At 49.8% G+C, this 24,939-nt stretch overlaps 1 protein-coding gene across 3 annotated transcripts in view; it reads left to right on the top strand.

Moving 5' to 3' along the window:
* Nucleotides 1-24,939, top strand: part of ICE1 (interactor of little elongation complex ELL subunit 1) — a 63,186-nt gene that overhangs the window by 18,442 nt on the left and 19,805 nt on the right. For 2 of the 3 annotated variants that reach the window (XR_011562465.1, XM_070774880.1), the window contains 9 exons: nucleotides 2,136-2,212; nucleotides 3,159-3,196; nucleotides 5,888-5,970; nucleotides 6,182-6,221; nucleotides 6,299-6,355; nucleotides 13,413-13,499; nucleotides 15,656-16,029; nucleotides 18,050-22,612; nucleotides 23,853-24,021. Coding sequence is in view for 2 of the 3 variants with exons in the window: in XM_070774880.1 (XP_070630981.1) it covers nucleotides 2,136-2,212; nucleotides 3,159-3,196; nucleotides 5,888-5,970; nucleotides 6,182-6,221; nucleotides 6,299-6,355; nucleotides 13,413-13,499; nucleotides 15,656-16,029; nucleotides 18,050-22,612; nucleotides 23,853-24,021 (5,488 nt within the window). In the remaining variant the exon portion in view is untranslated. Of the gene's footprint in view, nucleotides 1-2,135; nucleotides 2,213-3,158; nucleotides 3,197-5,887; nucleotides 5,971-6,181; nucleotides 6,222-6,298; nucleotides 6,356-10,939; nucleotides 11,337-13,412; nucleotides 13,500-15,655; nucleotides 16,030-18,049; nucleotides 22,613-23,852; nucleotides 24,022-24,939 lie in introns of those variants that run through there. The other variant, XM_070774879.1, reaches the window with a different exon arrangement.

The raw sequence follows: 24,939 nt of genomic DNA, 5'->3' as shown, positions 1-24,939 counted from the left end.
AGTAAGATCTGCTTATTTCCTGTCACTGGGATAAGGGGACTTTGTGTATCTTACTTAACAAGGAGAGAGAGGTGCTAGGACTCTTAAGTGTGCTGCTATCCTTAGAGAACACTGAACTAGTTGACTGATGGCTCAGTCCTTAACAGTAGTTATTAGTGATTAATGTAATGCTGTATTAGTTGCTTTTGGAGAAGGCAATGGCGCCCCACTCCGGTACTCTTGCCTGGAAAATCCCAGGGACGGAGGAGCCTGGTAGGCTGCAGTCCATGGGATCCCAAAGAGTCGAACACGACAGAGCGACTTCACTTTCACTTTTCACTTTCTTGCATTGGAGAAGCAACCCACTCCAGTGTTCTTGCCTGGAGAATCCCAGGGACGGGGGAGCCTGGTGGGCTGCAGTCCATGGGGTCACATAGAGTCGGACACGACTGAAGCGACTTAGCAGCAGCAGTATTAGTTGCTTATGCTTTTTGAGAGATTTAGTAGAACCACCTTTTAGCTGTGAATTTGTATGACTTTGTGTCCTGCATAGCTTGCTTTCTCTGTTTTTCTTTCTGCCATTGGGGTGGCTCAGACGGTAAACAGTCTGCCTGCAATGTGGGAGACCTGGGTTCTATCCCTGGTTTGGTAAGATCCCCTGGAGGAGGGCATGGCAGCCCATTCCAGTATTCTTGCCTGGAGAATCCCATGGACAGAGGAGCCTGGCAGGCTACAGTCCATGGAGTCACAAAGAATAGGACACAACTGAGCAACTAAGCACAGCACATAAGTGTAAAATAACATGCAAAAGTTCAAACTTTATTAAACTTAGGGAAAAAAATTAGGTTCTCTGTTTCAAAAACCCGGTTTCAATAAAACAGTTTTAAGTGCTGTAAACTTATTTTTTAATATAAAATTCATGTTACTCTTATTGGAGCTCTAGAAGAGAATTCATGGCTTTTCCACATTACAAACTCTGAAGCCGATAGGTAGGTGTTTAGCGTGAGACGAGTGGTAGCCACGCTGCTGCCTGTCTCCTTGACCTGGTAGCACTTGTGCCTCTTAGTCTGCAAGTCGTGCCGTAAGGTCATGCCGTGTGCCTCCTTGAGGTTTTTCTACTTTAACAGTGCTTGATTTTCCTGTTCGTTTAGAAAGTATTATGTATTTATCTACGTGGTGAAAGATAAACAATCGTGCTGAATTTTGTCTGCCCCTGATGACAAAGTAATGTCATCAATCATACCTGAGAGGAAACATTAATACTGGAGTCAGAGTTGAATAATAAACCCTCAACAGTCAATCCCTTAGTTTGTCTTTCAAAGAATTCCTCAGCTTCTGAATCCTCAGGCCCCTCATCTGTAAAAAAGGGGTCATGAAGACCGTCTCTCCGAGCTCTGGCCGTTGAAGAACCGTGTGCACAGGAGGACTATGTGACCAGGCTCAGTATGTTCCTTTCCCATCCCATGATGCCTGTAGCTGTGCCTGTGGTTGGTGTGAACATACCCCCTTGGTTACCAGGAAGGGTAATGATTGATATTTCTGCACGGTGGTAATAATTGTTGTGTAGTTGCTCAGTTGTATCTGACTTATTGCAACCCCATAGACTGTTGCCAGGTTCCTCTGTCCCTGGGATTTTACAGGCAAAAATACTAGAGTGTATTGTCATTTCCTACTCCAGGGGATCATCCTGACCTAGGGATTGAACCTGCATCTCCTGCATTGGCAGGTGGATTTTTTTTACCACTGAGCCACCTGGGGAAGCCCAGTGGCAATAGTAACTTACATTTATTAAGCTCAAAAATTGCTCTAGGGTTGTTGAATTCTAATTGGTTGAGACAAAAATACTAGCTATTCAAATTTACGAAGATTTGGATTTACCTTAAAATTAGCATATTTAAAATTTTATAGCTCTGTTTGACTAGACTGTTAATCATGATACCTCTATTGAGAGTTTGGCTATATCTGTTAAAGTGTTCAATGAATTGTACTTTGGTTTCCTGCCTAAACATTTTATTCATTTGGTTAATTTCATACTATTAAATGATAGTGCTTTAGCTTATCAAGGTCAAAATCAGTTATCACTCATGGTCAGTGACTTTCACATTGGTGAATGTCAATCAATATGTACATTTCAATATATAAAATTTCTTTTCCAGAGTTCTCTAAAGTTGTATCAGGACACTCATCAGGAATATGCTCGTGTGAAAGAAGAATGCTTAAAAACTGATGCTCAGTACGTATTTAAAAATTACTGTGAAAATAAGGCGTCCAAACTGGAAACTGTGTAGTGCTTATATGAGTAGTGTTGTCTTCTCTCTGTCTTTGGGTTTATTCGCCATAATTAATGGGGTGATCTTGAACTAGTCTCGCAACCTTGATTTCCGCATGTCTGGAAATTCTGTGTTAAAGGATTAATAGGATAAAATACCCTGTCGTATGTTGAGGGCTTACACAAAGAAGGAACTCCATAAAAGTTTTTATGTCTATATGTGTGTGTGTGTCTGTGTTACGTTTTCATAGAGAAAACAATTGGCATCTCCTTTTTTTTTAACCAGTCCTTTAACATGTATTATGTGGAATGGGTCTCTTTGTCCCATTAAGGCAAAGGGCTCTTCCAAAATGTCAGTTAACTGTTTTAAAGTCTAATACTATGTTCACATCATTTACAAAGCTTGTGAACTACATGTACAGTTATTTCACAGTAACTCAGGAGACTTTCTCAGAGGGTTTCCTACCTTCTCTGACTCAGGAATCTTTCCTAAAACTGAAAAATTGTAGTTTTCTAGCCACTGTCTCCTATAAAATGGTGGTGTGACTGTTTCCATCAGACATGCTTCTTAAAGTAACCTCACCTGATCAGTGCATCACCTGGACACACGAGCGTGACTTAGATGAACCACGCTCACCTAAGTTCGAGGCGTGGCATGCCTGATAAACAGAGAATTTTAAATCCATTTTCCAAACACTGCGTGCAAACAGCGTACCGTTGTTTCTGTGGTTTGCTCTGCCTTCTGAACAGTTGGTGGTGGTAGTGGTGGGTGTGTGATGCTTGTGGCTAACGTTTTGTTACATAAATCTCAGTACTTTAAAAAAACATGTATCACAGATTGTGAGGCTGTAATACGTTTTTTCTGTTAATACTTCCCTAACCCTGTTAATATGTACAATTGTGTTATCAGGAAGAAGAAGCTAGAAGCCAAAGTGAAGAAGCTGGAAGGTAATTGGCACCCTGTTACCCCGCTGGTGGGAGCCATCACCCTTGTGCGAGCGATTGGTGTCTGTGCAGGGCTGCAGTTCTCAGTCAGCTGGTCCCGTCCTGGTTGTGACGGCGTATCCCTGGGAGAGCACATTTAGGGTACCCTTAGGCAGAAGGGTGAGCACCACGCTCCTCTCAGTTCCTGAACAGACGTGCAGGTCCTTGTCGTGTTCACTCAGAACACAGCTCACAAGTTCCATGTAAGAAGCAGCAGTCATTCAAAGGAGTTAATTTTGAAAGCTGAATCTCATGGGGCCTTCTCATTTTTTCGTGATGAAATCAGTGGTTAGTAGGAAAAGATACTCCTTTTAATACTCAGAAACTCAAGAGTATTTGGATGTTCATGACTCCCATGATGGAGAGATCTCTGTGAGGTTCCCTGCATCGGGGCTTTCCACTTTGTCCCTGACAGTCCACCCACCCACCCCTGCCCCGCCCCACCACCACATGGTCAGGGCCGTGTGTCTGCACTGAGCAGGTGGGGTGCGGACGCCACACAGGGGGGTCTGCTCTGTCCTCCTGTGGCAGCCAAGAGCCCTTTCAGGAGTCGAGTTTGAGATCTTCCCTTCTGTTTTTCCCCATTCACTCAGTGGCTGTGATGTGGAGACAGCATCAAGTAGAGACGAGGGGGCCCTGCAGACCCTCCCTGGCCCTGGTCCCCTGCGCGCTCAGCCCGGTGTGGGCCGGGCTGCCCTCTTACTGTGGGCCCTCCCGAGCCTGCCCTGCCCTGTTTCCACACCACTAGTGCTCTGCTTCAGAGGACGGTGTACTTTTTGTAGTTAATTTTTTATTGAAGTATAGTTGATGTATAGCATTGTGTTAATCTCTGCCATACAGCATAGTGACTCACATGATATAAACATTCTTTTTAAAATAAGCATCCTTTTTGATCTTTTCCATTACGGCTCACACAGCAGATTGAGTTTAGTCCCTGTGCTGTGTGGTAGGACCTTGCTGGTGTCCGTTCTGTGAATACTGCTTGGCATCTGCTAACCCCACACTCACACCGCCTCTCTCTCCATCCCCTTTGGCAACCAGGAGTCCGTCAGAGAGCAGCTTAGTTTCGAGTGTGAATTGAGAATTTGAATAGACGTTGCTGAATATGTTTCCAGTTATTAACTTGCCTAAATTGAGCCCAGTTTTTCAGATTTAAGCTCTAAATATTTTGGTAACAACTTTTCCCCTGATTTGGTTGTTGCAAAAGCATTGTGGCAGTAAGTACAACATCACTGTGTTCCTTCCCAGATGACCTCTCACTAGTGTGTGGGGATAACTGTCTATTTAAAGACATGTTTTAAAGGGATCCAAAGTGCCTGTGAGAGTGTATGAAGCTATTACAACAAACTTCCTTTGAATCAAAAATATATTTTTCATGTGACAAAAACATGTTTCTAGTAAGTGATGAAAGGTTGTTGTTGAATCGTGAAGACACCGGGATTCTTGGCCCCCGGAGGAGAAGAATTCAATCCAGGGCCAGTGATGAGGCTTGATCGCTCAGAGCTTTTGTGTAATAAAGTTTTATTAAAATATAAAGGAGATAGAAAAGGCTTCTGACATAGGCATCAGAAGGGGGCAGAAAGAGTACCCGCTTGCTAGTGTTAGCAATGAAGTTATATACTCTGCAATGAATCCAAAGAATGTCTGGAGGTTATAAAGACCTCACCAGACCTACTCCCATAATTTACATTTTAAGATAACAGAATTAGCCAAAAGGTTTAATCCAGAGACTGTCCTCAGGCAGGATACATTATTGTTATATAATCCTAAGAAATGTAGAGAAGGAAAAAAAGGTTTGTCCTTTCTTCCTCCTTGAGAATTCCAGACCCCTCTCTCCTTGGGGACCCCTAGACTCCTTATCAACCTGCCTAGGAAATGACTCTCTCAGTGATAGGACATAGAAATCAGGTGAAGAAATAGACAAGTTTGTTAGAGGAATCAGGAGGGGACTGTCTCTATGGTGTTTATAGGATTTTATTTCTCATAGCAATTGTCTGTGAACATACTTGGATGCAGTCAGTACTGGTCAGGTTCTTCATAGTGTAGTTGAACCCTTCAGTGCTCAGAGCCAAAAACTTGAGTGAAGAGTTTGCTCTTGGTCCACAGGGGAGCTACACAAACGTGTTAGAAGTGCCTCTGTGATAAAGTTACGGGACTTGGGGTGAGTTGACTTGAGGCAGGGTAACTCCGAGCAGGCAGGCACAGCAGTGTAGTAAACACCAGGAAGGCTGTCCCTCCCCTGGACGAAGAGCAGGGTCTGAACCTCTGCTGAGCAAATCACACCCCCGAGTCTGGCTCCAGAGTGCTGCTGGTTGTTGAAGAGTGTGCACATCAAGCCTCTCCTCTGCAGGTCTTGCGTGTGGGCCTTTTGCCTGACTGAAGGGATTGGGTTGGCTTGTTTGGGGATTGGAAAGGTTTCTTAAGGCCTATGACAGTTCTTCATTTCTGTAGATAATAGTTCAATCAAAAGTGTTTCTGCCTTTATTCCTGATTCTGACAGAATACTGAAAGAATGACAACTTTACAAAATCTGTTTCAAATTTGAAAAAAAAATGAGAAAAGCTCTCAGTAGGTTTTTTGAGTATTTTATCAATGGTACTTATAAATTTGGTAAATAATTTTTTTCTTTTACTTCACTGTACTCTTTAAATAAAGAGGCTGCTGTCAAGCAAACTCAGGACTTCAAGCAATTAAGGAATGAAAAGAAAATACTTGAAAAGGAATTTAAGAAGACACAGGTAATAGATCACAGCAGTGCCGCCTGTGTTCGGGTCTTCTCTCCAGGCCTGCTCGTGTCCTCTCTCAGCACAGGGGGTCCCCATCATGCAGAGTCAGAGGCCCCACAGATGCAAGGGCAGTAAGGGGTGCCCCGGGCTGCCCCTGTGCATCCCGTCCAAAACAGCTGCCCTCCCATCCACCGCATACACTGCTTCTGTTTTGTTTTCACAGGAAAGACTTGATGAATTTTCTAAACAGAAAAATGAAAGGGGTGAGTATTCAGTTAATGCTTACTTAAAAATGCTGTTTCAACACACATTATTCTAACTCTTTTCCCCCACATTTTAGAACTGAGACATATTGGAACACAAATTTCAAGTGATTCTTACGGAAGCATCGATAAAAGTGAGTATATTACAAATTTGGTTTTAATCTCTGTGCATTTCTTTCAGTGGTTTGGGAGGTTGATTGTTACTGTCACCTATAATGATGGGGATTCTAGGGCTCATAGATGATTTTTGTTAGAAGAGACCCCTCCTGTTTCCTGTCATGATTAGATCTGTAACCTTGCTGTCGGATAAAACAGTCCAGTGAATGAAAGAGCCAAAAAGCTGGGAGAGGTATAACTTCCACACTTGGCAACAGTTTATCCAGTTAACGCTCGATTTCTTAGGTGCCAGGTATATGGAAGTGGCCAAAGGCAGGCAGGGAGACCGTGGAGTCCGAGCCCTCCAGGGTGTTTTGGCAGACAGAAGACCTGGGGAAGGCCGGGCGTCCCACGGAGGGTGCGGCTGTCCTCTGGGAGAAGGGTTGCCCCACGCCCTACTCGTTGCCTGCTGTGCCCACCGCCACGTGGGTGGAGGCACGATGCGAGAAGTGGAGACCTGGGGCTCACGTCACCACTTCACCTTCCGCGGGACCTTTGGTCGTGTACTTCCTGTCTGTGTGTTTTCATTCTCAGTTTTGAAAAAGGTATGAATTTCTGCTGTGCTAGCTCATACTTTTTTGATAGAGATAAGTTCAAAATGATTAATAAGTAATGGTATTTTCATGTCATCCATCCATGTTTTTTCCAAATGGAAATTATTAAAAACACGTTTTGTGCAGGTATGTAGTGTGTCTTCAGAAGTCTCCTCTACCTTTTTTCCTTCCTTTATTTTTTTTAGTCTGCAGTTCAAGGCTTCAGCTTAGACTAACAGTTGGCACATTTCAGCTGCCTGGGCCCCAATTCCCCGTTTGTCATCATCATTGATACATGGTTCCATGTGTCTGTGGCTCTTCCTGCTCCGAGATGTGGAGACTCTTGCGTACTGGTGCTGCTGAGAGAAAGCGAAGGCTGGGTAGTGCTTGGCTTTGCCAGCTGACAGCCAGCTCTTGGGTTTGGTCGTCTCAGTTTTAGGAGTCAGCCGTTATCAGGCCTCCTGTTTAAAACAGAACCCTCACCCCCTTCCACAGTTGCTCACTAGCCTCACGTTCTGATTTTTTGTCAAAGAACTACTTAATAGTTTTACTAGAACTAGTAAAATCTTTTTTTTTTAACATATCTTCTCTGTAAGGGAAAGGATCTTGTTTATTTTACTTTTTACAAATGAAGTCTTTAGGAATCTGCTGATTATTTAGCTTGGAGCTTGATGGGTTTAATTCCCAATGCTTAAGTATATCTTTTAACAGTTTCCTCTGTTAATACTGGACTTCTGAAGGACATTATGAGTTAGAAAGAGCATTGGGCCGGCTTCACTTTTGAAAAGACTGCCTGAGTCCTGTGTTGGCCTGTCTTTCTTTCATGTTCCTTATCTAAAGATGGCAGAAGATTAAAAAAGAAAAAAAGAATAGTTAAAAAGTGCTAACAATTATTGAGGAAGGTATAAAGCAGATGGTGGCAATTGGTGATGAAATCCCCAGTCACAGAGAAAATCGCAGCCCTCCAAAAGCAGGCTTTGACTGCGGAAGCCTGGCATCCCCAGACTGGGGGTGGTGTGGGGGCGAGGAGGAGCAGTGTGACTGATGGGGTGGGAGGGCTGCTGCTGTCTAGCTGCACGTTGTCACAGGCTGTGACCCAGACTGGCTGCAGGCCACGGCCCAAGTTTAGTCTTCTGATGAGTTAGGACACAGGGTGGCTGTGGGTGTCAGAAAATTGGGTTAATGGTGCTTCTTTGAAGGATAGCTCCCCCTGTTTCCAGAGAGAGAGGTATGTGTGCGCCTTGTGGCTCCTCACTGTTCTCGCTCGCTTGCCCTCCTGATGAAGGCATGTCCTGCAGGTTCATGGCACAAGGACCTGCGTTTATTGCCAGAGGAGTAGCACTGTGGATGGAGGCTGAGGAGATGTGCTCTGGCTGTGCACGGTGCTCCTGTCCTGGGGAAGGGCAGGGACAGGAGAGAAAACCACCAGGAGCGAGCAGGCCCCGAGGGAACAGTGGTCAGTCGTGAGCAGGGAGAAATGTCTCCAGCCCAAGTTGTGTCCTTAGAGAGCATCTGAGGGCATAGCCATGGGCCACTGCTGTGACGTCTGAGTCAGTTCTCTGATACTAAAAACATGATTGTAGAGGTGAACCCCCTGGAAAGGCTGGATTGCTGAGTGGGCAAGTATAAGATTGCTTTGATGAGCCAAGGGATTTAATTGTGGATATCTCTCAATATGTGGTATAAAAAGATAAGGAAATAAAAGGTGTTAGGGAAAATCTGAGATGTTGGAGTATAGAGCCAGGTGCTGTGATGGTCACCTAGGACTTCCCAGAGCAGAGAACAGAGCTACTGTTTGCAGAGAGAGTGTGATCAAGAAATGACAGAAAATTTCCCAGATCAAGACCCTGATGTGATAGTTACATTAGAAAAGCCTGTCAACTGTAGAGCATGATTTTTATGTACAGTCTCCATCCCTGACTTGTTCAAAGGAAATAAATTTAAAAACAAATGACACAGAAAGATTGAATAGAGGGGGATGGATATAGAAATTGCAGTTCAAGCAAATTCTAACTTGAAAGCAGTCATATAACACAAAGGGCTTCCCTTGTATTTCAGTTGGTGAAGAATCTGCCTGCAATGCAGGGGTCCTGGGTTCGATCCCTGGGTTGGGAAGATCCCCTGGAGGAGGAAATGGCAACCCACTCCAGTATTCTTGCCTGGAGAATCCCATGGACACAGGAGCCTGGCACTATGGGGTCACAAGAGTTGGACACGACTTAGCAATTAAACCAACTGTATAATGCAAAAGAATAATTCACGCCTAGGAATGAATTTGCCTGGATTAAAAGGAACTGTTTAGAATGGTCAGCAGTACAGTTCATCAAGAAGATCCTGCTCTTGTGACCTTCAGGCATAAAAGTGCACTAGGTGAAGTGCCTGGGCATTCTAGGGGAAAGAGCCACATCTGACTTCACGAAAGACTTCAGTGTGTTTGTTAGAAACAGAGAGTAAAAGCAAACAAATGGGAGATGGAATGGGAATAATGACTGCAGGATGGGTGATTTACATTGACTCTCAAAGCCCGGGGATTCTGTAAACTACTTGTCAAACATGCCTAAAAGCTGACTACTAAATAAAAAGCTGCAATCTGAGATTAGGTTATAGATATTTCAAAAGATATTAATAAAAACCTCTCCTACCTCCTTCCTGAAAAACTGGTAACCGAACACACATAATAAACTGCTCTTGGATAACAGAAAAGATAAAAGCTGAAATACTAAGCTGTTTTGGAAATTAACAAAAATAAGGCAGCATTTTGGAGAAGGCAATGGCACTCCACTCCAGTACTCTTGCCTGGAAAATCCCATGGACGGAGGAGCCTGGTGGGTTGCAGTCCATGGGGTCTCGAAGAGCGGGACACGACTGAACGACTTCACTTTCACTTCTCATTTTCATGCACTGGAGAAGGAAATGGCAACCCACTCCAGTATTCTTGCCTGGAGAATCCCAGGGACGGGGGAGCCTGGTGGGCTGCCGTTTATGGGGTCGCACAGAGTCAGACACAACTGAAGTGACTTAGCAGCAGTGGAAAGGCAGCATTTATTAAAATCTTTGAGATATTGCCAGTATTCAGTGAGTGATCCATGGTTGTAAGCGATGTTGTGAGGATATGTGAGGATAGACACAGGGCAGCCTCGGAGGAAGGGTCCCGGAGACACACCCTGTGTGCCAAGTGGCTTCGGTCACATACGACTCCTTGTGACCCCATGGACTGTAGCTCGCCAGGCTCCTCTGTCTGTGGAATTCTCCAGGCAGGAATACTGGAGTGGGTTGGCTTGCCCTTTTTCAGGGGATATTCATAAGACAGGGATCGAACCCAGAGTCTCTTTAGGTCTCCTACATTCACAGGTAAATTCTTTACCGCTAGCAGTACCTGGTAAGCCATGCTAGGACGCAGGAATTACCGTAAATGAAGCGAGAATTCCAGAAAATGAATGACTTAAGAAGGTAGCAAAATACAACAGAAACCCAAGGAAAATAGGAGGAAGGAACTGATGAAGAAGGAAACATAAATGAATGAAATAGGAAACAGAGCAGTTAACTTAGGGCCGTTGAAATGAACAGCTGGATCTCTGCAGTGCTGGTGAAGCTGACCAAGAAAGGAAGGCAGAAAAGCTTCGTAGCACCAGGACTGAGGACGCTGTCAAACTACATCTTGAGAATTTCTGAATTTCACAAATTTCAGATTTTATCATGTTTGTAAAATGGACTGTTTTGTAGGAAAACACACTCAGATTGACATAGAGCAGTTGTTGGAATATCCTGAACAGAGAAATAACTCGTAAGAAAGTTAAAAATTAAAGATAATACTATGGAAGCTCTGGATGGCTTGCAGGTGAGCAGATCTTCAGTGAAAACCTGATGTCTTTATTATTGTTTTTGCTTTAGGACTGCTCCTGTCTTGTTCTTCTGACTAGCAGAACCGTGTGCCAAAACTAACTGTGTGCGTGAAAATGCGCACACGTGTCTTCAGCACTCAGAACTGTCACTTAGCAGTGAAGCTGTGAAAATACTAAAACTGTAAGAACTCACATCTGTTAGTAATATTGAATATGGACAAAGTATGACTGAGGATTTATCTCAGGACTACCACAACAGCTGGTTAAGAGGGACATGATAGGGTCATCTCAATTCAGCATCCATTCCTCATTAAAAAAAAAGACGAGATAATAATAGGAAAAAGCACTTCGCACTTGAGAAACGTGAAGCACTGAGAGCCTAGTCGTTGCATCAGAGACGAGGCGAGCCTGCTCCTCCACCCTTCTGTGTCTGCTGGGGACCTGAGCCATGCGCCCGAGTGGACTCACAGCGCAGGAGCTGTCAGATTGCTGTCATTGGAAATGAGGGCACTGACGAGGTGGAGAAAGGAAGATAGCAGTGTTGGAGCTCGGGCGAGCGCTGGTGCTTACAGTGAGGACGCACGGTGGGTCTTCACTAGTCTGTCAGAACAGATGGCATAAGAACAGTCCGTTCTCAGGTGGCCGCAGATCGGTTAGACACCCAGGGAAGTACCTGAAGGCAGCGTGCCTGCCTCTGTGAAGACAGCTCTAAAACCACTGAACATGCACACAAATGCTGTGTTCCTGGATGTAAACAGTGAAGGCATAGAGATGGGAATTTTACCCCCATGTATGTATAAATATATATTCTTAAGACTGGATGGGGAAGGCTTATCAGAAGCAATAGACCCGTAATAACAATTTAATCCTGAGCCAGGGTCATGCTAGCACAGATACTAAAATATAGTTACAAGGTTGTTGTGATTAAGGATGCGTGCCATTCATGTGGACACTGACAAGTCAGTGGAGTAGGCAAGTCTAGAAACGCTGTCCTTGGAGATGCCTGGCGTTTGATAAAGGAGGCGTCTATCACAGGGTCAGGGGACGGCGTGTGGTTCAGCCGAAAGGTTTTCACGACCAAGTCCCGAAAGTGCCAGGATGCAGGCTGTTTTCTGCTTGCTGGTATCGGATAGTTCTCGTGTCAGACTGGAAGTAATGAAGGCGCTTAGCTGGAATAGGCATAGCTCTGGTTAATAGCCTCTGTAAGAACAGAGAAGGAACTTTCTTGTGTATTTTTTTTCAGGTTCCTTGTTTGCTGCTTTGGGTATTTGTAATAAGCAGAGATCCTGGTCAGGTCATTTAAGCAAAGGGTGTCATGGTATTTGGAAGCAGGCTTTGGGTGGGTTAACTACAGTGTAGATAAACTACTTGATCATAGAACTTTGCAGCTTGAATATGGATGCACCTCACCAGCGACTGGCTAATGTGGGTCAGGAGAGGCTGGAAATGCCCACATTTCCCAAGTTCTGTATGTTTGCCCAGTTTGTCCTGGTCCTTTTTCTGTGGAATTAATTTATTCATTATGGAATTCTACTATAGATGTAGTTTGCCATTAAATAGGGCTGTCCTGTTCCAAAATTTGTGATTCCTTGGAGATATTTTAGTTTAGAAGATTGATCTTTTTAACTTCTCTAGAACTGGATTAAAGATTTCAGTGTTTTCAAGAAATGATTCTGTTTAATAACCTCAAGTGAGCTACAACAGAATTTTGAGGTGACTTGAAATTACCAGGTACTTAATAATTATTTTCAGTTAAATATTAAGTAATGTGGCTTGTCTTTTTATATGTATTTGACACGAACTATTCATATTTATATTTTGATGAATGTTTTTTGCTTGGAACATTTTGAGGAATTTGTATTTTTAATGTTAAATTTACTTTAAAACCACAGTGTGATATTCTTAATGTTATATGACTTTAATTTAGTTACAATTGTCCTTTGCCTTTCAACTTGAACCAGTGATTCTTAACCACTTTAGAAATTCAGACCCATTTGAAAAAAATTTTCAAAAATTACAAAGCTCTCACTTTGCTTATATAGACGTAGATGCTTCCTTCTGTGTGCTCACGTGGGTGACTCTCTCTCCCTCTCCATATGTCTATACCCGCACGTTGATCTCCTCTCATTTCCCCTTAAGGCCATAAAAGAATTTCCCAAGACCCACGAAGCCCCTAAGTTAACTACCGCCTGGTCACCTCTGGTGGCATTTCTGATGACCTCATGGAACTGAGCTGATACTGTTTCTTCTGTGTAGAATCTGTGGAGCGGTGATCTATACCGGTCCCTCTAGCTGGGCTTCCTCCCTGCGCTCCCCAGTCACGTCACTGTCTGTGGAAAATGCAGAGACCAGAGATTTGTTTGTCATGTGCGTGCATAATGGAGGTGAAGACCTTTCCCAACAAGCACGCTGGGTTTTCTGAGTCCTACCCTGTGTGCTCCGCACCCTCCAAGCAAAACCCAGGCTTGTGTTCAGCCTTCAGTCAACATGCTTTCACATTAGTAGCCAGCTGAATTGTGTTCAGTGATGGAAGGAGGGGAAGGGGGTTTAAGTTACCTAGTTTTCTAATTCCCTGATAAATCCCGATTTCCCAGGAGTGTGTTTTGGCCTTGGGCTGAATGAGCCAAATGACATGACTAACACTTGCCTCTCTTCCACAGGGAAGGTAAAACTGCTTCTGAAGGAGCTCTGGCTGTGCATCAACACCACACACAGACTCCCGGGTGAGGGTGGCAGATACATCCCAGGTGAGGGGGAAGCTTCCAGAGCTTCATTTCATACAGCAGCAGCGGTGTTTACTGTGGACGTTGTACGTCTTTAGTTTTTTTTTTTTTTTTTTCGTCTTTAGTTTTTAATTTCTCGAATCTCTCATTGAAAGAGTGAAATAAACTGAGATGGGCGCTTGCCATCATCCAAAACCCTGTTCCTTCTAGCATGATTTCTAGTCTCGTTGAATGCGTCTGGTTTTGAATTTTGTAATAGCTGCTTCATCAGGGAACATCCACTGGGAAACCAGAAGGACTCGTAGAGGGAGTGTGTGTGGCTGGTGCAGGTGGAGACCGGGTTTCACCGTTTCCCCGCCCATGTCACTTTCCCTGGATTCCTTTAATTCTGGTGGCTCAGATGGTAAGGAATCTGTCTGCAATGTGGGAGACCTGGGTTCGATCCCTGGGTCAGGAAGATCCCCAGGAGAAGGGATTGGCTATGCACTCCAGAATTCTTGCCTGGAGAATTCCATGAACAGAGGAGCCTGGCGGGCCCCAGTCCATGGGGTTGCAAAGAGCTGGACCATGACTGAGCGACTCATGCTTCCACTCTCATTTTTTTCTGCCTTTAGTTGCCCCTGCTCTGGCAGTTACGGATCTTTCCTTGTCTCCTGACCCTTTTGGAGAGTACAGATCATTGGGTAGAAACCCTGTGGGTTGTGGCATGTTTTCTTGTATTAGAGTGAGGCTGTGTATTTTCCACTAGAGCTCCTAGTGTGTTCTGGGGAGAGAGCGTGTGGTCGGCCTTGTCCTGGGGGCTGTTAACCTTGATCTCTGTGGAAGGTGATGTCGGCCCGGTTCCTCCTGTGAAACTGCTGTTGCTTCTTGACTCAGTGGCCACCCCGAGGGAGGCGCTGTGACATGGCACATATCTGTTTCTCTCTAGCCCTGGCCCACTGATTTTAGCTCTGCTGGTACATCTTGTAGGCTGCGATTACTACTTTGTCAAATAGTGGCTTTTGCAATTCCCTTGTTTTCCTAAAGGTATTAACTGCAATTCTTCTGTAAGGAAGAACTGTCATTTTTCTCCACTCACTCATTCATTCACTTTGCATTCACTTCTGTCAGTGTGGTCTCATAGACACTTGTTTTATTCTGTGCATCATAATCCGGTACTTTCACTAGTCATCTTACCGCTCAGGTTGCCCCAGGTGCAGTCACTGGGACCATCTGGGCCTCTTAGGCATGTCCGTCTTTACATCTGGTTCTGCAAACTGTCTCGGGCTCAGCTTGTATTTTTCCCTCCCCAGCCCTGTAATCAGCCACTGCTCCAGGGAGCCCTGAGGCCTTCTACGAAAGGTGTTTTTGTAGCTTTCATATATTTTTATAGCTTTCAAATATGACAAGTGGTTGTTTCCAGTTAATTGCCAGGACACAGTATTTTTACTAACAATTAGCATTGCTGTTGCTCACCAAAATCAAAACCCAAAGAGAACCGGCATTTCATAGTAGCTTTCAGTTGTGTTACAGTGCAAAGTATTTCTGTGACGTAGTCAGGTTCCTTAGAGTATTGTACAAATACTTTCATGGGGGGGAGGTGAGAGTTGCTCAGTTGTGTCCGACTCTTTGTGACCCCATCGACTATACAGTCCATGGAATTCTCCAGGCCAGAATACTGGAGTGGGTAGCCTTTCCTTTCTCCAGGGGATCTTCCCAACTCAGGGATTGAACCCAGGTCTCCTGCATTGTAGGCAGATCTTTACCAGCTGAGCCACAAGGGAAGCCCTACATGGAGTAGGCCTGGTATAAGTTGATTTTAGAAGGAGAAATTTGTTTCTTGTCGCCTTGTGGCAGAAGGCTGTTTCTCCCCAATACTGCTGACTTCCCAAGAGAACGAGTGTGTCATCGAGGCCTGTCACCTTGGCCACGGACGGAAGCCTTGGCAAGCATACCCTGCTGCCCGTGGACAAAGGCATCTCACCCTTTCCCCCGGCCGTCTTCTCGTTTACTTGTTGAGGGAAGCGTACTTTGTGGAATGTGTTTAAGTTTTATAGGATATTCTTTAGGAAGGGATTGTTGGCTTTTAAAAATGTTTCTACTTGGATTTAATACAAGCATTTTGAAGTGTTAAAATAGGTGGGTTTTTTTTTTAATTGATAACTGTAAATAATTTGATATTCACTTTTTTCCCCTTGCAGAAAAACCTGCCCGAGAATACTGCAGATCCATAGAGTTCGGGGAAGATGGGGTGCCCCCTGCAGCAGGTGGCAGTCCCATCCGCACCTCGGCAGTGCAGACATGCCTGGCAGAACTGTCCATGGAGATTGAGGGTGACTTCTCTGCCTGTGAGGATGTGGGTGGAGCAGCAGGTCGCGACAACGGCCTCTCTCAAGAGGACACGAGTCCCAAGGCTGTGGCGTGGAGGAGCGAGGCTCAGGGCCCTGGTTTTGACGAGGACCTCCAGGCTGCGGTCGACTTCTTCAGGCTGCCCCCGCCTCTGCTGTCCCCAGTGCCCTCCCCGCCGCTGGCATCACCGCCTCACCTGGGTGTCTCACCCTCTCTGTTTGCACCTGTGAGTGGACACTTTGCACTGGCCTCCCCAGGTGGCCACCTTGTCCACCCTAACGTGTGAGCGCGTTCTGCATAGTGTCAGGGAGGAAGCCGGGAGTTCGTGAGGCACGCCACTGCCCCGGGGTCCGTATCTTGTACTCACACAAGCGCGCACACACGTGCGCACATGTCATGGCCTTCGTTGTGTGCTGGGGGTGCATTATTACTGTCTTCATCTGCAGTGTGTTTTAAGTCTCCTGTGGAGGACTGTGTCTTAGTTGTTTACTCTTATCTTTAGACACGTAACAGGGATGGAATGAGTGAGTTACACAGGTGTTTGTCTGCCTGGAGTGTTTCAGAGACAGAAGGTCCGTGTATGGCATGCACGCCTGTTAACTTAGGTTGCTGCGTTCTCCACCTTCATGCAATGAATTCATCATCTCTGTGTATTTGCAGAATGGTTTATGTAATTTCTTAGGAAGTTAGTCTTTTTTTTCTCTTTCCTTTTTATTGTTTAAATTGTGAAAATGATAGGGGTCACAAAGAGTTGGACACAAATTAGCAACTTTCACTTCACAACACACTTACTAGGAGACTTGGAAAACACAGAACCAAATTACATATAGGGGAAGTTAGTCTTGACAGAGCAGATTTGCATGCTTTTTGACTTAAGGAAGAAAGAAATTAATGGCTCCTTTGAATCACTTCATTTAGGAACCGTAATGCATATCTGTTATGTTCTGGACATGATGCTGGACACTGCGGGCACAGAGGTGACAGGACCTGGTCACTCTTGCTTGGGTCCTGGGTGCTTGCCCATGAGGGCGCCGTGGTGGCGTCTGCGTTGCCGGGGGCTGGGTTAGGGGCTCACCCTGGTGGGAGGCCGGCGCACACCTAGTGGGAGAGGCCCCCGGATGCTGGCATCTGGCTGGCCGTGGAGGAGGTGCCGGGTGTCTGGTGCTGTTTACAGAGGTGTGGCACTCTGGACACGGGGAGCGTGCACCCAGACCAGACCCAAGCCCATGTGAGTCTTCAGGGCTTGGCGTTTTCTCCTGACAGCATGGGGAGCTGTCAGTGGGTCCAGAGAAGTGGACCTAAAGGTCGGGTTCCACGTGAGAGTTTCCGTTGAGTTGCGGTGGGGATGGGAAGAAAGTGGGAGACTCCGGGGAGAGGCAGGACCGTTGACTGGAATCTTGGGATCACCAGTGTCCTGCGCTCTTGACCCCTGGACCCAGTAGCCGCACTGGAGTTAACTGATAGACACTGGTTTGGAAAAGGTCTCCAGGCTGAGAGAGCAGCGAGCCTGGTGAGATTTGCAGTGTGGCTGTGAGAGGAGGGGTCGGACAGGGACGCTGGAGACAACACAGAGAAGAGCCTCTCTGGGTGGGAAATGGTCCACCTTAGGGGTGGGCAGGCCTTCCCTGGGGGTGCCGGGGGGCAGCGGGGGCCTGGGGCCGGCGGTGTCACGGAAGGTCTCCGGAAGAGAGGGGCTGGTTGGGAGTCGAGGAGGGCTTTTGGAGCAGACATGAAGGTCACGGGCCATGGGGAAGGGGAGTAGTCCGTACACGGAGGGGAACTTGAAGGGTCCGGGGATAACTGCAGCTGGGGTGCAGCCTCGGTGAGAGGTATGGGCAGAGGGGCTCACAGGGCAGCCCCTAGAGCACGGGTCGGGCTGGGGGGACCGGGAGGGGCGAGTGGAGGTTGAGAGGACAGCTGGGCGGCTGCCTGCAGTGGGTCTTCTGAGTTGAGGAGGACGGTTCACAGTCAGGACAGAGCAAGCCCTGGGCTGCGAGTGCAGCAGCACCTGGACGCCTCTTGGGGAGCAGCAGTGAGCGTGTGTGGAGCCCTGGGGGGTTTCTCTGAGGAGAGAGGGGGAGGGCCCTGGCTCCCCGACCCCCGCCCACCTACCCATGGGGCGCCTGGGGTGGCCTGCCTTTCTCAGATGCTTCCAGAGCGTGTCCGTGTTCAGTGCATTGAATCAGTAACTGTGTAGTTGGTTTAAGTGGTATTTAACTGATGGATACAATTCCTTTGTTTTTAAGGAACCCTTTGGAGAGGGTGCCAACTCCAGCGATTATGAGTCAGCCCCATGTAGGAACTCGGAGCCTGTGTCCAAAGAAGATCCGCCTGAGGCCCAGGACCGCTGTGGCTTATCTGGAGAGAAGAAAGGAGCTGGAGCCTGGGAGGAGCAGCCCCACACCCGCGAGGCCGCCCTGGCTCTCAGTGCAGGGACCACGCTCGGCTTTGGCACCTTCGCAGCAAACCTGCAGGAGCCCGCAGCTTCATTCGCCTTTGCTCGGGAGCAGCTCTGGACCGTGTCCTCTGAGCTCGGGAGTGGGAGAGAGAAGGGCGTTGTGGACAAGCTGGGCAGACACAGAGAGGTCGGGCAGAAGGACAGGTTGGTGCCCACAGTGTGGACACGTCCCAGAGCCCCGGGTGGCAAGCCTGCTGAGACGCTGTTGGGCGGCCTAGCTCGAGAGGAGGGCACGGCTCATGGTCAGTCAGACCCTCGTCCCCCTCCCCTGGGCCTGCAGCCGCTCAGGGAGCCCAGGGCACCTGATGGGAAGACCCTGCTGTCCCCATGGATCGAATCACCCAAGTTAGAGCTGGCCAGGTGGACACTCATTGATGGAACTGCTTCTGAATCGGGGCGGCAGTCAGCCTCTGGTCATTTCCAGGGACAGCCTAGAGCCTTGGAGAAGGAAAGAGGAGCCACGCAGGGGTGTGTTTCAGAAGGGCCCCCCACCCCGGGAACCGCGGGGCTCAGCCTGGGAGATGCCTGGTCTTGCTCCTCGGCCTCAGGCGCCTCCCCTTGCTGTGGCCACCCCCCGTCTCCCTCGGGGCTGGAGGATGGCGGTGGTCCCGCCATTCCCCCTGCAGTTGGCCCTCCCCGCCCTTGTGGCTCAGAGCAGACCACGCCCGCTGCCGGGGTGACGGCGGTGGAGGTGCCCCCCGAGCCCCCGGGGTGCTCCTCAGGAGGGGCCCGTCTCGAGAGCAGCTTCCCGACTCTCAGCCCCATGTCGGGCACGTCCGATCCTTTTGGTCAGAGGAGCGGCCCGCTGGGATGCGCAGCCTTTGTGAAGGACTTGAGTGATGCCTGCTTGCTCCCGCAGCCTCCGTTCCCTTCACGCTCATCGTTTCCCCCTCGCTCAGCGTTCCCAGGAGCCGCTGGCATTGGGCTGGCTGCTGGGCAGGCACTGAGAGTGGAGCTCGCGCCGGCTCGGACAGGTTTCAGAGCGTCGCCGGGGCCTGTGTCCAGCTTGGTCAGGAGCGGCTTCGGCTTTGGCAGGAGCGCTTCCTGGCACCACAGTGACCTCTTGCGGCGGGGCAGTGAGGCGAGGCCCCGGGCCGTATGGTCCTCAGAGGGCGGCGGGTCGGCGTCCGTGTTCACCAGTGAGGACCGTGGTCCTGCTGCTCCCCGGGCCCCCACGTCCGTGCTGCCCAATCAAGTATCAGTGATCACCAGGCAGGCGCGGCCTGGCCCCGCGCAGCCTGCCCGCCCGGAGACCCCAGCGCCCCACGGCGACGCCCGGGCCAGCTGGCTGGCGTGTGGAGCGCAGCATGGCGGGGAGAGGGGGGACACGAAGAGCAGTGCCCGGAGCCCTGCCTCAGGAGCCCCCGCCTCCTGGGGAAGGTTAGATTTTGATGCTCCAAGTGGTTCTTTCCCAGTAGAAAATTCCCATCATCCTACAGACTGTAAATCCTCATTCTTTTCTGAGAACATCCCGGTCCCAAACCGGGATGCTGTGATGGGCGCCGCGGTGCAGGAAGAGGCGCAGAAGCAGAGCCCTGGTCTCCTGGCCACAGGCGTGGACACGGCCAGCTTGGATGTGGATAAATGTCCAGACACGGACCTGACTCTCTCCGGAGGTTTTCCTGCTGGAGACGCAGTCAGGTGCCCTGGGGCGGCTCTGGCGGTTTCACAGGCCCCACCTGCCCTACAGCGTGGCCTGAAGGAACGCCTGCTCCTGGAGTCTGAGAGTCCTGGCTGCGCGCCTCTTGAAGGCCTGGGTGCTGCCGAGACCGCATCTCCACGCCCTGCCCCGTGCTGTTACAGCGGCATCCGGGAGGCAGGCGGAGGCGACACCGAGGTGGAGGAGAGCGAGGCGCCCAGCAGCAGCGAGGGGGAGCCCGAGCCCGACCCCGCTCTGGAGCCGGACCTGCACAGCGCCCCCAGGGCCCGCGGGTGGGGTGCAGGGCCTGCAGAGGCTGGGCCTTCCGTCGAGGTGGGCTCCCTGACCTCAGCTCTGCAGGACTTCAACATCAGCACGCTGTCTGAGATGGACAGACTGTCCACGTCCGAGGTCGTCATGTTTCTTGAAAGCTGTCAGCTGAGAGATTATAGTTCAGCGGACTCCGTTTCAGAATGTTCTAGCAAAGGAACACTGAATAGAGGAATGAAAGAGGAATTGAAGCCCAGTGGACCATCAGGAGAAGGGTATGGAAGTCAGCTCTGTGAAGAGGAAGCACTGGAGACCTCTGAAGAGTGGGTGGAGTCGGAGGAAGACGACTGTACTTTGCGGGGTCAGCTCCCTCGCTGCTCCCTGGAGACGCTGTCCGAGGTGCTCACCAGGCTCGGGCAGGAGCTGCAGGCCAGCCAGGAGGACAGCGAGGCGGAGGAGGCCGAGGGGCTGCTCCTCTTCAGAGGGCCTGAGAGCGCAACGGCAGAGCACCTCCAGCAGCAACTTCCACCTCTGGACACAGCCATCACCGCCTCACCCACGCCGAGGGCCAGCGCGCACACTCAGGGCGGGTCTCCCACCTGTGCTGAACCTGGCCGCGAAAACACGCAAAGCACTCCTGAGGGCCGCGTGGACGCGGTAAGGCCGGCGGGCAATCGGGAAGAGGTCCAGTCAGAACCCGAAGAGCCCTCGGTCCCCAACGCTGACCCGGGGGCGGGGCCTGGAGAGGTGAGGCTCCAATGTCAGATCTCCACGGTGACCTCTGAGGTCATCAATGTGCTCATCAACAAGGATCAGAACCTAGTCATTGAGAAAGGGGACAACTGGACCATCATCAACGGGGTGACGCTCATGCCGGAGCTGGGCCAGGTGATCCTGTGTGACGCCCCGGAGGCCGCCCCCCTTTCCACCCATCCAGAAGAGCTGGCAGCTGGTTTCCTTTTGGTTCCTCCCGTGGAGAGGTCTCCAGAGGCTGGTCGCCCCGGCTCACCTCTTCAGGAACCCCCATGTGGCCGCAGTGCGGCTGGAACCCAGGAGGATATCTCAAGCAGCGGGCAGAGTGGTAACTTTGATAAAAGTCGTTTGCGAAACAGACCCGTTAAACCCAGCGTGAGGATCAGCTCCGAGATATATGATCAGAACTTCGAGTCACAGGCTGCTCCGTTCGATCACACTTACTGTAACTCGAAACTGGAGCCACTGGGCAAAAATAAGAATCGATCAAAGGTTTCAAACAGAGACCAGTCCAACAAGCCAGTCAGGACTCCGGCATCAGGCCGCGTTGAGACCATTGAGCGCGAAGTCTCTCCGTCGTTCTCAGGGGACAGAGGTCATGGAAGACCCCAAAGAAGTCACACGCAAACCATCCTGGCCACTGCCGACACGTCCACACCCGCAGACTGCTGCGTGGACACACTGAGCAAGATCCGGCAGGAGGTGGGGCCCCCGCTGCCCCCACTGCTGGCCCCCCTGATCGCCACGCCACCAAGGACGTCCCGCCTGGCATCTCCCCTCATCTCCAGCTCCAGCCCCTCCTCTCCACTGTCCCCGCTCTGCCCAACGTCCCCGTCGTCCGAGCCCCCGGCGCCTCCTGTGACATCCCCGCTGCCGGAGGAGCCGAGGCCCTGCTCTCCTCTGTGTGCCTCCCCGTCGCCGTCATCTGCGCCGGCCGGGGACAGGGTCTTGTCGTCCCCGCTGCAGTTCTGCGCAGCGACCCCAAAGCACGCCCTCCCAGTGCCCGGCCGCCTGCCCCCACTTGCACCCGCCCATCCTGCGGTGGCAGCGCCCCCGGAGAACTCTGTGAAGATCCTGGACACCATGTACCCAGAGCTGTCCGCCCGGGCCCGCACCCTCAACATCCTCAAAGGGAACATCAAGCTCACCCGTGGCCCTCCGGCGAACCGTAAGGGCCTGCCGGGGCCCGTGGGTGCCCTCGCAGGCTTCCAAGCCATCGCTTCCAGCTCCACCGCCTTTGTGAAGGCAGGGGGCAGCTCTGGCAGTGATGGCAAGCAGGACAAGGTGGGCGGCCTGGGGCCTCCGCAGGACCCGGCTGGGAAACGGACACTGTCTGCCAGTGCACCGAGGAGCGCCAAGAGGCTGCGCCTGGACAACGGGTCCCCAGAGCCGGAGCCCACCCCAGAGGGCATGGGCTGCAGCCCCTGGACGGACCTCCCCCAGGCTGCAGCCCCAAGCACAGAGGACAACAGGCATCCTCTCCCGGCCTCGCAGTCCCCCTCCAGCCCTGAAGAAACCGCGGATTCCCCCGACAGAGCCATCACAGAGGCCCTGAGAAAGATCGGGGAGGCGACCTTTGACCTGTTACCTGTCATCCGGAGTCACGTGTACGTGGGAAACGTCTCCACAAAGCCGGTGATGCGAGACCAGGAGAAGGACGTTGTCTACGAGTTCAGCACCACAAAAAAGGTACGCGGCTCCGCTCAGAGAGCGCTGGGATTGCCCGTCCCCCGACCCAGGCTGCCTGCCACCAGCGAGGGGGGCCCTGAACAGAAGGTCCTGTCCCCAGACACAGGCTGCCTCCTGCCAGCGAGGGGGACCCTGAATAGAAGGTTATTGTCCAGGATGGACAGTCACCCCTGTAAGCGTCAGGACCTGTTGCTCTATTTCTAGCCAGGAGTTTGTGCATCTGAGAAGCGGTCAGACATTGGAGACTTGGTAGTCTATATTCACTAGATGAGTTAAAATTTTAAAGGGAAAAAAAGGTGCCCGTCAGGACTTAAATTGCACAGTTCCTGTTGGTTCTGGCATGTTTAATGGCTCAAAATGGTTTGCCTCAGAGCATCAGTTGCTCTGTAATAGAGCCCTTTTGTCAGTAGTGTTACATACACATTTGAGAATTTTGAGAGAGGGTTAGTGTGTGGGTCTCCCCCTCGCCCCCCACACTTAATGCAGGTCACCAGTCAAATAGGAACACACACTTAGTTTCAAGAGGAGGTGGAGAGAGAAGTGTGTAGGTTTGCATACAAGGTTTCTTAGGACTTTGCTAGGTTATTATCTTTTCCATGTTCATGTTGATAGTGGGTGGGTGACTTCCAGTGTCCCTGGATTAACATTATTGGTTGTCTGTATATGCCTGGAATCACAGTGGTATACATGTTTCTTGTTCATTTCAGAAAGCATAAAGAGCAATGCAGGTAACTTTGGAAGGATCTTTATTTTCACGTGATTGAGTATATCAGGTTATTTAGTACTTCTTTACCTGAGTAAGGAAACTGTTACCCAGTATTCTAAGATCTAAACAGGATAAATGTGTAGAGTGTATTGCAGTTCAGAAAACAAGAATGGCAGTAGAATTAGAGTGGATTTCATACACAGAGATTATTTTAGTAAAAGCCAAAAAATAGCAGCTTGTTGGAGTGGCGATAGTGACGAGCATCAAGAGTTGGACCAGCCATAGGCCCTGTGCCCTGCTGACCTCTGCTGAACTGCCCGTCTGCTCGCTGGGGGCCCCCTTCTCCGCAGAGCCTCCCAGCTTCCCTGCTGAGGGGTTACTGCAGTGGCAGCTGGCCTCTGTCCGAGACAGTGCCCCTTTTATTTTTCCAGCTTTCCCAAGGACTTGATTTTGTAACTTGTAGCTGTTCCATAGTAGGCTAACGATAAATATGAATGTACATTGCCTTTTTGTTTTTTTTTCCCCCCAATTCAGCATTTAGCAGAGAGCTTGCTTCACTCTATCCTCTCAGAGCTGAAGAGTCAGAAGATGTCCGTGGAGCACAATTACATCCACGCGCTCTGCAGGGTGTACGTGGGGGTCTGCCGGCAGCTGGGTGATCTGGAGAGGGCGCGCCTCTTCTGCTATGGCCTGCTCAAGGAAGGTACTTGTGGGTGGTGGCGGTCTAGCCTCAGAAGCAGGGGCTTGCTCTTCTACCTGCTTACATGTGCCTCTGGATTTCCAGCTGAGTTGCTGCTGTGTGTCTTTTGTGCATCTCCCTGGTTTGCAGTGGGAGGATTTACGTGACTGACGCTTGCCTCGGTCAGCACGTACATCCCTGCTGTGTGTGGGAGGGCCTCTCCCCACTGCCTCTTGGTATTCCTTGTGCAGCTGCTTTGGAGTCAGACGTGGTCGACACAGAGGAGGGAGTCATTGTGACGCAGCAACTGCTCTGCTGTGTTCCTGGCTGGAAATGGCAGAAACTGGTGGAGTCACAGGCTCACGAGCAGTTTCAGGGAGATGTGGGGAGGAGTGCTGCCCTTCGAGTCTTTCCCTTCAGTGCTGTGTCTTCAGTCTGCTGATGGGGAGCAGACGGGCCTCGTTCTTTACATCAGGTCGTCAGGGAAACATTTAAATAGCAACGTGATACGAAATGCAACTGAGTATCGCATCCATCCTATCTAGATCGCAGAGGCTGATAACCTTGTGTCACCACAATGTTTATGGGACTTTTGAATCGGGATGAACCTGCCGCATGTAGACTTGTGCGTGAGGCTGCTGTGTTGGTTGCCCACTTTGTTTTTCTTTATTTTTTCAGTCACTGACTTACTAGCAAATAGTTACAGGGTGTACGTAAGTGTGAAGGCTTTGATGGTGACCCGGCCCAGGTATCGGTACGGCCTTGCAGTGGTGCACGCATGACCATGACCTCACGGGAGTACCCAGCAAGTTTCCCGGTGAGGGCGGCAGGGAGGAGAGCCCTGCGGGGCGGCCAGGACCACCTGGGTCTCTGTTTCTTCCTCAGACACACCCAGCACACTCTCCCTTCCAGATCTTTGTAACCGTTTCTCTTTTGGGAAGT

The sequence above is a fragment of the Bos indicus genome, chromosome 20 (assembly GCF_029378745.1).
Source record: "Bos indicus isolate NIAB-ARS_2022 breed Sahiwal x Tharparkar chromosome 20, NIAB-ARS_B.indTharparkar_mat_pri_1.0, whole genome shotgun sequence".
In the NCBI taxonomy this organism is placed as follows: Eukaryota; Metazoa; Chordata; class Mammalia; order Artiodactyla; family Bovidae; genus Bos; species Bos indicus.
This window is presented reverse-complemented; position numbering and strand designations above follow the sequence as displayed.